This window comes from Schistocerca nitens, chromosome 2, assembly GCF_023898315.1.
Source record: "Schistocerca nitens isolate TAMUIC-IGC-003100 chromosome 2, iqSchNite1.1, whole genome shotgun sequence".
NCBI lineage: Eukaryota > Metazoa > Arthropoda > Insecta > Orthoptera > Acrididae > Schistocerca > Schistocerca nitens.
This window is the reverse complement of record NC_064615.1, coordinates 268,947,564-268,959,884: the sequence shown is the minus strand read 5'-3', so window position 1 is coordinate 268,959,884 and position 12,321 is coordinate 268,947,564. Positions and strand designations below refer to the sequence as shown.

The following is a 12,321-nucleotide window of genomic DNA, read 5'->3' as shown; positions in this document are numbered from 1 at the left end:
ACACATGTCTTACTCTGTTTACTTGATCTGTGAATTTCATGTATTGCGTCTTCCTTGAAATATATTTGTTCAACTTGAAGTTATAACAATTGGCGATGAGGTAGTGATTTTTCTTTTCCATCGTTGACCCACATGTTTCCATGGCTACTTTAGAGCAACTATTGCAAGGTCTCATAGAACAGTAAACGCTTCTCACAAATGCGATTTGTGATTTCATCACGGCATCAAATGCGGGGGTCTCTCATCGTTGTCTCTACCTCCCCTTCCTCCTTACAATGAGATGGCGGAAGACTGGTCTGATTACGAAAAACGTCTTCGACAGCACTTCTTGGCATTTCATGTCACGGATGAACAAACATGTAAGTCTCTGTCCCTTTCATGGATTTCACCTCAAATATATTGGTTGTTGTCGCAATTGGCTTCTTTGAAAGATCCTGCGTCTTTGTCCTTTGCTGTATTGTGCTCACTTCTGTCCGTCTATTTTCAAAAGGAAATGCATGTGGTAGCCTCTCGTGTTGCCTTTTATCGTTGCCAAAAACAACCGAATCAATCCTATCGCGCTTGGGCTGCTGAACTTCACGGCCTCAGTAGAAAGTGTCAATTTGTTACTGAAGTTCACAAAGAATCCTACGCCGATTCCATGGTAAGGGATGCTATTATCCGATTCGCGCCCGACAAAGAAGTTAGGCAACGTGCCCTTCAGTTGGCAAATCTGACTCTAGATGAAGTCCTATCCATCGCTCAGTCTTTTGAAACTTCTCACGCCGCTGGAGCGCAAATAGAGGCATGGGGCGACGTCGGGGAAATGCTACCTCTGTGCGATGTTGACAAAGCATGTGGTGTGTCCCCGCCGGCCGACATGGCCACAGTACCGCAGTACGCTCCCAAGTGCAGCCTGGGCCTAACTGTAAACAAACCTCCAGGAAACTGCAGCAAAACCCACGGCAACTTCCTTCATGTCCGCGGTGTTTTATGAAACATTTACAAGATTGTCCACAACGTTGGGCCGTGTGTCACAAATGCAAAAAAAGGGCCATGTATCATCCGTTTGCAAATCTGACCGCATACATGATGTTCATGAACATGATGCTGATTCTGATTCTGTGTTGTCTGTCAATTGTACTTCTTCCATTTCAGGGAAGTTATTCCTCACTGTCCAAATACTTGGTCGAGATTTCTCTCTTGGGACAATTTGATGGTGAGGTATCTTACAAATCTGTCGTTTGCACTGTTCCCATATTTGTGGTCGACCATGGTAATGCGGAGAATCTTTTTGGTTTCGATGCCTTTCACGTTTTTGGGTTCTCCATAGATGACTCTGTCAATATCGTCTCTGATGCTATTCCTTCTGCTTAATTGGATTCCTTGTCGACGACATTTTTGTCCTTTTTTTCTCCTGGGTTAGGCCATGCAAATGACTTTGAAGCTCATATCATGCTCAAACTCACTGCTCAGCCTAAGTTTTTTTGGGCTCAGCCCATTCCTGTGGCCCTCCACGATCAGTTCAAATGGGAGCTGGATCGTCTCACTGCTTCAGGGGTCTTGCTTCCTGCCACTTCCAGTGAGTGGTCCTCTCCTGTCATTGTTGTTCCTAAGCCAAATGTTGATATTCGTCTCTGTGGTGATTTCAAAGCCACTGTAAATGCTCAATGCCTTATCGACACTTACCCTATGACTTGACCTGAAGAATTGTTCACTAAACTTGCTGGAGGCCAGTATTTTTCTAAACTTGACCTGTCAGAAGCTTATCATCAACTTCCTCTCGACGCTGCTTCCAGGCAGTTTCTGGTCCTTAACACGCCTTTTGGCCTCTATCAATACCAACGATTGCCATTCAGGGTTGCCAGCGCCCCTGCTCTCTTTCAGCGATTCTTGCAACAATTATTGCTCACTGTCCCTGGGTGTATAAATTACCAGGACGACATTGTTGTCACTGGCTCCACCACTGATGAACATCTTCAGAATCTCCACACACTTTTTCATTTCTTACAGACAGCTGGTCTAAAATGTTAGCTTCAGAAATCAAAATTTTTTCAGGCATCTATCACGTACTTTCAACTCGCTCGGGATGGTATTTGTCCACTTCAGCACACTGTCGCTGCGATTGATGCCCTTCCTCACCCTACATCTGTTGAGGAACTGCACGCCATCTTGGGGAAAATAGCATACTATCACAAGTTTTTACCGTCTGCTGCTTTATGGCTCAGCTGTTGCATCGTCTGTTGCATAAAAACGTGCCTTTCCACTGGTCCGCGTCATGCGATGCGGCTTTCCAGAAATTGAAGACTATGCTGAAACAGGCCCCATGCCTGGCTACTTATCGACCTGGCCAACATCTTGTTCTTGCCATGGACGCCTCTCAATACAGCGTTGGTGCAGTCCTTACACACTGTTTTTCTGACGGTTCTGAACAACCCATTGCTTATGCCTCCAAAACGCTCATGGATGCCCAACAAAAGTATTCTCAAATTGAAAAAGAAGCTTTGGCCATTATTTATGCTCTTCATAGGTTTGGTATTTTTCTCTATGGATCCAAATTTCATCTTGTTATGGATCACAAACCACTTGTTTCCTTGTTTCGTCCATCAATGTCACTTCCCGACAAGGCTGCACACCACCTCCAGCGTTGGGCTCTTTACTTGTCTCGTTTCAATTATGAGATTCATTTCCGGCCAACGGCTCAACATGCGAATGCTGATGTACTGTCTTGCCTTCCCATGGGTCCTGATCTGGCATTCAATAGGGACGAACTTTTGTGTTTCCACCTGGATGTTGCCGAGCAGCGGGTTGTGGACAGGTTCCCCATCACTGGGGACAGGCTGGCAGCTGCTACGGGTTCTGACCCTACCCTCTCCCAGGTTTTACGCTGTATTCAGAAGGGTTGGCCAGATCACCCGTCCGCTAAGACTTCTGATCCGTTGCTTTGCGTTACCGCCTCACGGCTAGGGATGGTGTTATCCTCCTTTCCAACGAAAAGGCTTCGCCGCGTGTTGTGGTACCTGCGTCTTTGCGTGCTTCGGTCTTGCGCCTCCTTCACCAAGGGCACTGGGGTGTCTCTCGCACAAAATCTCTGGCGTGCCATCATGTGTATTGGCCTGGCATCGACTCTGAAATCGCATACATGGTCACTGCCTGCGGCCCTTGTGCGTCACAGGCCACCACCCCAAAGTCATCTTTGTCACCGTGGCCTTCGCCTGAGAAGCCCTGGGAGCATATTCATGCTGACTTCGTGGGACCTTTTTTAGGTACTTATTGGCCTCTCGTTATTGACGTCTACGCTAACTTTCCTTTCATTGTCCGTTGCACGTCGCCTACCACCGCGGCAACCACCAATGCTCTAGCTTGCATTTTCTCTTTGGAAGGCCTTCCCTCTACTCTTGTTACTGATAATGGTCTGCAATTTGCCTCTTCCGATTTTGCGGATTTTTGTGCCCGTCATGGTGTCATGCATGTCATGGCCCCTCCATTCCATCCACAGACAAACGGTGAGGCCGAACGACTGGTCCGCACATTTAAGGCTCAGATGAGGAAACTCCTGACTTCTTCTGCTGGCTTCTTACCATTTCATCCCCATGGGCGACCACAGCCGGCTGAGCTCTTACATTGCCGACAGCCCCGCACACTACCTCATCTTCTGCGGCCTTCCACCTCACGGCTGCGGGTGCCTGCGCTTGGCCGGTTCACCACCGACGACCTTGTATGGGTACGGGGATATGGCAGGCGGCCAAAATGGAGTCCTGGCTGCATCTTACGACACCGTGGCCAATGCCTGTATGAAATCCAGATGGACATGGGTGTTGCAGGGATGGCTAGAGGACAAATGTAAGGATGCAGAGGCTTCTCTCACTAGGGGTAAGATAGATACTGCCTACAGGAAAATTAAAGAGACCTTTGGAGAGAAGAGAACCACTTGTATGAATATCAAGAGCTCAGATGGAAACCCAGTTCTAAGCAAAGAAGGGAAGGCAGAAAGGTGGAAGGAGTATATAGAGGGTTTATACAAGGGCGATGTCCTTGAGGACAATATTATGGAAATGGAAGAGGATGTAGATGAAGATGAAATGGGAGATAAGATACTGCGTGAAGAGTTTGACAGAGCACTGAAAGACCTGAGTCGAAACAAGGCCCCGGGAGTAGACAACTTTCCATTAGCACTACTGATGGCCTTGGGAGAGCCAGTCATGACAAAACTCTACCATCTGGTGAGCAAGATGTATGAGACAGGCGAAATACCCACAGACTTCAAGAAGAATATAATAATTCCAATCCCAAAGAAAGCAGGTGTTGACAGATGTGAAAATTACCGAACTATCAGTTTAATAAGTCACAGCTGCAAAATACTAACGCGAATTCTTTACAGACGAATGAAAAAACTGGTAGAAGCCGACCTCGGGGAAGATCAGTTTGGATTCCGTAGAAATGTTGGAACACGTGAGGCAATACTAACCTTACGACTTATCTTAGAAGAAAGATTAAGAAAAGACAAACCTACGTTTCTAGCATTTGTAGACTTAGAGAAAGCTTTTGACAACGTTAACTGGAATACTCTCTTTCAAGTTCTGAAGGTGGCAGGGGTAAAATACAGGGAGCGAAAGGCTATTTACAATTTGTACAGAAACCAGATGGCAGTTATAAGAGTCGAGGGGCACGAAAGGGAAGCAGTGGTTGGGAAAGGAGTGAGACAGGGTTGTAGCCTCTCCCCAATGTTATTCAATCTGTATATTGAGCAAGCAGTAAAGGAAACAAAAGAAAAATTCGGAGTAGGTATTAAAATTCATGGAGAAGAAGTAAAAACTTTGAGGTTCGCCGATGACATTGTAATTCTGTCAGACAGAGCAAAGGACTTGGAAGAGCAGTTGAACGGAATGGACAGTGTCTTGAAAGGAGGATATAAGATGAACATCAACAAAAGCAAAACGAGGATAATGGAATGTAGTCAAATTAAATCGGGTGATGCTGAGGGGATTAGATTAGGAAATGAGACACTTAAAGTAGTAAAGGAGTTTTGCTATTTAGGGAGCAAAATAACTGATGATGGTCGAAGTAGAGAGGATATAAAATATAGACTGGCAATGGCAAGGAAATCGTTTCTGAAGAAGAGAAATTTGTTAACATCGCGTATAGATTTAAGTGTCAGGAAGTCGTTTCTGAAAGTATTTGTATGGAGTGTAGCCATGTATGGAAGTGAAACATGGACAATAACCAGTTTGGACAAGAAGAGAATAGAAGCTTTTGAAATGTGGTGCTACAGAAGAATGCTGAAGATAAGGTGGGTAGATCACGTAACTAATGAGGAGGTATTGAATAGGATTGGGGAGAAGAGAAGTTTGTGGCACAACTTGACTAGAAGAAGGGATCGGTTGGTAGGACATGTTTTGAGGTATCAAGGGATCACAAATTTAGCATTGGAGGGCAGCGTGGAGGGTAAAAATCGTAGAGGGAGACCAAGAGATCAATACACTAAGCAGATTCTGAAGGATGGAGGTTGCAGTAGGTACTGGGAGATGAAGAAGCTTGCACAGGATAGAGTAGCATGGAGAGCTGCATCAAACCAGTCTCAGGACTGAAGACCACAACAAAAACAACATGGGTGTTGCAGTGCGTCATTTGGACCAGCTTCGGCCTCGTGTGCCGGCAGTGCCTGTTCCGGATGCCGCTACACCACCTTCGGCTCTACCTGACGCTCGGGATACTGGAATCTCTCATTACTCACAATGCAGTCCTCTCACCATCATATCGGTGCCAGCACAAGGACTGACGCCACCAGGAGACGTGCCCATGCAGGAACCAGATGACCATCATGTGTCGGAGCAACTCTACTCACCTCCTTCTCCTACGGATGCGGACACATCGCCCATGTCTCCTGTTATAACAACCGGACTTGCCGCAACGGGGAGATTGGTGCATGGGGCCCCAGCAGATTTGACCCCCACGTCTCCTGTCATCTCGACCCATTATCATCGGGGAATCGCCGATCTTTCAAAGTGCCGCCGCGCAGTTACGCGCGTCCTCTACCTGCAGCGCTGTCTGCCAACGATGCAGCAGCAGTGCCACCTAAGCGGCCAGCCAGCCAGTGGCCGCTAGACTTGGACTCAGTTATGATTTGACTGTTAAAGTGTACACACGTCTTACTCTGTTTACTTGATGTGTGACTTTCATGTATTGCGTCTTCCTTGCAATATATTTGTTCAACTTGAAGTTATAACAGAGAGAGATGTTATACACACATAGAGACAGAGTATAAGTAAATTTGATGTTCTCAGAACTACATAAAACCAAAATTAACATTGAGAAAATGCAGATCAATCGAATACTATTTCGTAGACCGACAGGGTACTTACCGCTCTTCGTCTTCTTCTGTCATGTAACTGTATGATGCTTCCCTTGCCTTTCCAATTGTAGAGCTTTCCTCACTTGCCATTAAACCACTTGCATGAGTCATTTCAAAGATGGCATCTTCACAGAAGTTCACAAAGGCTTCAAGCTTTTCTTTGTCACCACCCTCAGTGACAATTGAGTAAAAGAATGCCCTCTTTGACTCCTGTGGAATTAAACAGAAGCAGTATTAAGAGATGGGTAAATTATTAATTTAACACACCTAAAAAGTATCTCTTTAGTATCTCTTGCAACTAATGAACACATGAGAGCTTTCAGCATAGTTATATTTTACATGGAGATACATACTAGATCTCAGATAATATTTTAATCATATATATAAAATAACAACCTTAATTTGCGGTTTCTCCCACTGTTCAATATTTGACTCCTTTATTTCAAAGTAAACTCTTTCAATTCTCTTGCTGCCACCCAATATCTCTATGCGTCCAAGATATGGTTCAAAGTAATTCAATACACTTCCAGCTGTTTCCAGAAAACGTGCCAACCTTAAAGGTGGATAGCAAAAGAACAAGTTAAGAACAAATACTTTTAAACTGTCACATGTTACAAAAGGACATAGAAGCTATGGAACAGGTGGATAGCAAAAGAACAAGTTAAGAACAAATACTTTTAAACTGTCACATGTTACAAAAGGACATAGAAGCTATGGAACAGATAACTATGATGAGTGAACAATTGTGGCTGCAACCAACTTTTATTCCTGTTTGCACCCAGCATCATAATTTTAGGCACAGTTATTTTCAGACTGCAGTAGTCATTTATGATACAGGGTGTCTCAAATAGAACACATAATATTTTATATTTCTAGTCACTGTAAACATAAACAGTTAATGTCAATATGTGATTTACAAATGGAAATTAGAGAATGCAAACAAGAAAGAAAAAAAAAGTGACGATGCCAAGCATGTATGTGCAAATGAATGGTGGACCATACACAAGTATTCTTGCAACCAAATAGATAATCTCACTAGTTTCTGACATTCTATTCTTATTCCTAGCTTCTATGCTTATGAACCACTATCTTCCCTTAGATGGACACACACACACATCCTGGATTTCCATTGTTAGATAACAAGTAATTTTATCAGACGCATTTTTATTTTAGAATCTACAATAAATAAACTAAACAGACTTAAGTAACATAAATACCTTGGCTCATTGGGCATATGCTCTGACAAGTTGGTTAGGAGCACTGCCAGGTTAAAGCCGATTTCTTTTGCAGGGTTGTGAAATCTTTCAGTGAATTCAACGTAGTCTATTTTCCCATCATGATTTGTATCACAGCACATTAACAAGAAGTTAATCTCCTCACTATAACAAAATCATGTCATATCATATCTGTTTTCATTCGGTGGGAAATAGGTATAAAATTTTTGTCATATAGTTAAGTAACTAATTAGCTAAACAGATGTAAACAAAACCTTATGAGGCCAATTCAAATAAGCTCAGAGCTTAGCCAAAACATGACGATTTCATGAAGTCAGCATTACCTGAAAAATATGTGAAATTATAAACTATTTCAGTTACGCAAAATCAACAGTTTACTGCACTCTGAGGAATTTTATTTATGCACTTGAAAAATTTACAGGACCACAGAATCAATGATAAAACAAAAAAAATGATTTCAAAAGATCCTGGACCTCAGTCAAAAAAATTATGTTTGATTTTGAACATGAGTGAGAGAACTATTCTGAGAATTGTTGGGAAGTCATGGCATACACATAATAGGCTACTAAAAGTGCAGAGATTGCTTTTGGAAGGTTCACCTAAATAAGAGAGTTGCCGCTTCTTGCTGATGCCCCTTGAGAATGAGACACCAAACCATCTCAGGTGTTTTTTTAAAAATGAGAATAATCTCACTGTGGATGCTGAGAAATCATAGGAAAAAAATTTGGCTACACTACAATCTTAAGGATATTCCTGCTGTTTGTTGGAAGCAAGATAAAGTTTCCTGCCAGTGCCTATGTCTTTGGCATTGTTTAGAATGAATGTGATGACATGCTGCCTATCTTTTTCCAGAAAGGAATGTGGCAAATTAGGTTTTTGTGCAATACTGCCACTTGAGAGGCATATGTGTTACAGCAGAAGATAGTTCTCCTGAAGAAATGAGCCACTTAGTGCAAAACTGACTCTCTGTCAATGTTGATGTAACAACCTTTCTGAACTGTGCAGGGTGCATCATTCCTGGAGCCTCCATGGCCTCAGCATCTGCTAGACCCTCTCCCCCACCTGCCTTTACTCCTTCTCCTGTACCTAGAAGGAGGAGTATCCTAGCTCATCGATTTCTTACCATCTGTTTCAGTCCCCTCTCCTCCTGCTACTTCCTTCTTCCACCATGTGTCACCCACTGTACCCATCCATCAATCCCAGCCATGTCATGAAAAATGTGTGTGTGTGTGTGTGTGTGTGTGTGTGTGTGTGTGTGTGTGCGCATGCCCTTCTGAGGATTTCTTCCAATCTTCCTAAAGCTAGCAAAGTTTTCATTCGTCTGTTGACGACTCAACATGTCTGCTATTCAGTATGTGGTCTTCATTACTCCTAAATTATTTACATTCTGCCAGAAATTTCCTTACAATTTATATACAACAGTAATATTATTTTTACACTCCTGGGATAACACAGTAGCAAGAACTGCTTATCAAAAGATAATTAGTGCAGGGGATCTGTTAGCATTAAAAAAAACGAAATCAGATATGTAGATAAATATGGAGAAAAGACTGATGGTATGCTGTCACTCCAACTCATGTCTTGCAGTATAAAAGCTCAAACAATATTTGATAACTGCAATTATTCGTGTAAATGCAGTTATGATTATTGTGATTACTGGTATAAATTCAACTATTGGTACAATGGAATACCAAGAAAATTTTGTATGATTTACTTACATGGTGTAGCTCTTCTGCTGTTCCATTTTCTCCCTGAATTCCCTTGGAGTAACCCATCCATCATGATTGATATCAATTTCCTGTAACATCAACAAGCAGTTTTAGTACAAAGAACATGGTACTTAACTTCCTTAAAACACAGAGACAACAAAAAGAGAAATAAACTATTCAGGTTCAATATAAATGGTGTTTCAAAAAAGAATATACTTGTTACAAAGTACTATGTTGTCAAAACTATCAATTGCTGAGACATGGCTTGGTTATTGGAGGGACAAATACATTGTCTAGTTTATATTCATTGCTGCAAGGCATCAGTCATTTTCTGTTTGACTGATTACCTTCACATGATGCAAAATGGCTACTCTGCAGCAGAAATCTTTTTGTGTTCTCAAGTTTGCAAACTGTAATTCCATGATTATAGGGCAAAGATGTTTCAGGCTGAGGTACAAAACTGATCCTCTAAATGGATGGAGCATTCACAGATGGTATCGACATTTTGTAGATACAATATATGTTTGCAAAGGAAAGACTCCTTGTCACTCTCGTGTTTCCAAAGAAAATGTCACATGAATTCAAACTACTTTTCAATGTAGTCCTACAAAATCAACCCATCGTGCCAGTTGGGAGTTATAACTGCCTATAACAACAATTTGGCATGTTTTGAGATGTTGGTTGGTTATGAAGCCATACAAGTAACAACTGTTACAGGCTCTACGTCATAACGTCAAACACAAACGTGTCATTTTCTGATAAGCTTCAGAATGCTACTGACAGTGATAACACTTTCACACAACAGGTTCAGTGATGAAGCAACTTTCACCTTAGTGGGAAAGCAAACAAACACAATGTTCAAATTTGGGGCCTACAGAACATACACTGAACATGGACAAGATTCAACCAAAGTCAACATGTTTTGTGTGATATCCCACTCATCTGTTAATGGCCCATTCTTCTTTGATGGAAACATGGTTCATGGTCAGCAGATTTTGTTATGTTACAAAACTGAATGTTTTGAAGGCTGAATGAGGACAACTTCATTTTTCAACAAGATGAGGTACCCGCTCACTGGAATTGCCAAGTGGGTGAATATCTGAATAAAGCTCTATCAAGCCGTTGGATTGGTTGTCAAACAGCCAGTGACATAACACTTCTCAGCAGGCCGGCAGGTGAACCAGATGTGATGCCCTGTGACTTCTTCCATCTACAGACAATAAATATTGTATGAATGTTGTCCTAAAGTACATGTAAATTTATGGGAAACAATCTGTGGAAAAGGTACATAAAAAATTTTACATTAAGTAGTACAAAGAATAATACATACAAAATTGTACAAAAAATGTACAAGGAATAATTCTTGGTCATACAAGACACAGTAATAAACCTTTTTATATATGTATACTAACAGTATTGTAACTGCATGGTCTGTTTGCCCTAAGGCTTTACTTTTGTCTTCCCTAAACAGGAAGCCCTTATATTCACTAGAATAATTCAGTAAAGATTTTACCACACTCAACAGCTGTCCATCAGATTAAAAAAATTAACAGAAACTTAAGGGGATGAAAGACAGTGTTTTCAGTTTTGCCTTAATATAAACATTTCAGAATTATTTATTGGCCTAAATAGTCATTTACCAAGCAAAAACATTGTTCAAGTAGAAATTCTTTAATTTCTACTTTAAATCTGTTTTTTTTTTCTTCTAGCTTTCTGATGTTGGCTGGCAGTATGTTGTAGAGTTTTGTACCCATATGACTCACATGGCTCTGTATGTATGTGTGTGTGTGTGTTTTTTTTTTTTCTTTTTGTTTGCTGCATATGGAGTGCTGCACTATTTTGAGTATTGTAGTTATGCAAGTTGGCATTTGTCTGAAAATCTGCAAGGTGGGCCGTAACAAATGAAACACATCTGTATATATATAAGGAAGGTATTGTTAGTACTTTAAGCTTGTTGAATAAGGGTTTGCATTGTGTCTGTGGATGACTGTGTGTTATTATTCAGATAGCCCTCTTCTGTAACAGAAAGATTTGTTTTAGATGGCAAGTGGTGAAACCCCAAAATATTATTTCTTGTGTTGTAAGAGACTGAAAATACCCAAAATATGCCATCCTGCCACCCTCTGCATTACAAACATTTGCAATAATTCTAAGAGCAAAACAAGCTGAATTAAGTTTCTGCACGAGTTTCATTAGATGATCATTAAAATTAAGATTTTCATCTACATGAATCCTCAACAATTTTGTTGATGCCACTCTATCTATGGCCTTGTCACCCAAAAACAGATAAAGATTTACAATTTGACGTATTTTCCCAAACTGCATATAATTTGTTTTATTTACATTTAATGTCAACCAGTTTGCATTGAACCAACTGTGGACATTCTTTATTACTTGATCAGTACTTGTTTGCAGTTGCTTTGGTGCACCTATTATCACATTAGTGTCATCTGCAATTAGTATGGCCTCTGTTGCTCCATCTGAGGGGTGAAAGTCATTTATGTAGACAAGGAACATTAAGGGACCTAGAATACTGCCTTGCGGCACTCCTATTTCCACTTTTTTTTTTTTCTGTTACTAAATTTATTTTGTGGTTGGAGTAATCTGACATCAGTCCTACAATCAGTGTTCTGTTTTGTAGGTATGATTCAAACCTCTTTTTCCCTGTCCCATGAATACCTAATGGTTCCAGTTTTTCTAAAAGAATGCCATGATTGACAGTGTCAAGTGCTTTGGAGAGATCTAAATTTATTCCTGCTACGCTGTTGTCTTTTTCTAGATTTTTGATTATTTGTTCAGTGTAGCACATTAGTGCTGTTTCTGTATTTTTACCTGCCTGGATGCCATGCTGATTTCTATTTAGTAACTTATGGTCATTTAGCTATTTGTTGATTCTGTGCTTCATTAATTTTCTTTTATTTTGGAAACTGCTGGAAGGAGGGATGGTGGTCAATAGTTTTCTATCGTATGCTTGTCGCTGTTTTTGAATAATGGCTTCACTTTTGACAATTTCATCCTTTCTGGAAACACTCCTTCGCTAAATGAT

At 41.2% G+C, this 12,321-nt stretch overlaps 1 protein-coding gene across 1 annotated transcript in view; it reads right to left on the bottom strand.

The window, feature by feature from the left end:
- LOC126236010 (ryanodine receptor) overlaps positions 1-12,321 on the bottom strand; it is a 702,826-nt gene that overhangs the window by 63,057 nt on the left and 627,448 nt on the right. Inside the window, exons 87-90 of the mRNA XM_049945018.1 lie at positions 9,285-9,364; positions 7,549-7,710; positions 6,728-6,884; positions 6,342-6,541 (exon numbers count right to left, since the gene is read on the bottom strand). Coding sequence (XP_049800975.1) covers positions 6,342-6,541; positions 6,728-6,884; positions 7,549-7,710; positions 9,285-9,364 — 599 coding nt within the window. The remainder of the gene's footprint in view (positions 1-6,341; positions 6,542-6,727; positions 6,885-7,548; positions 7,711-9,284; positions 9,365-12,321) is intronic.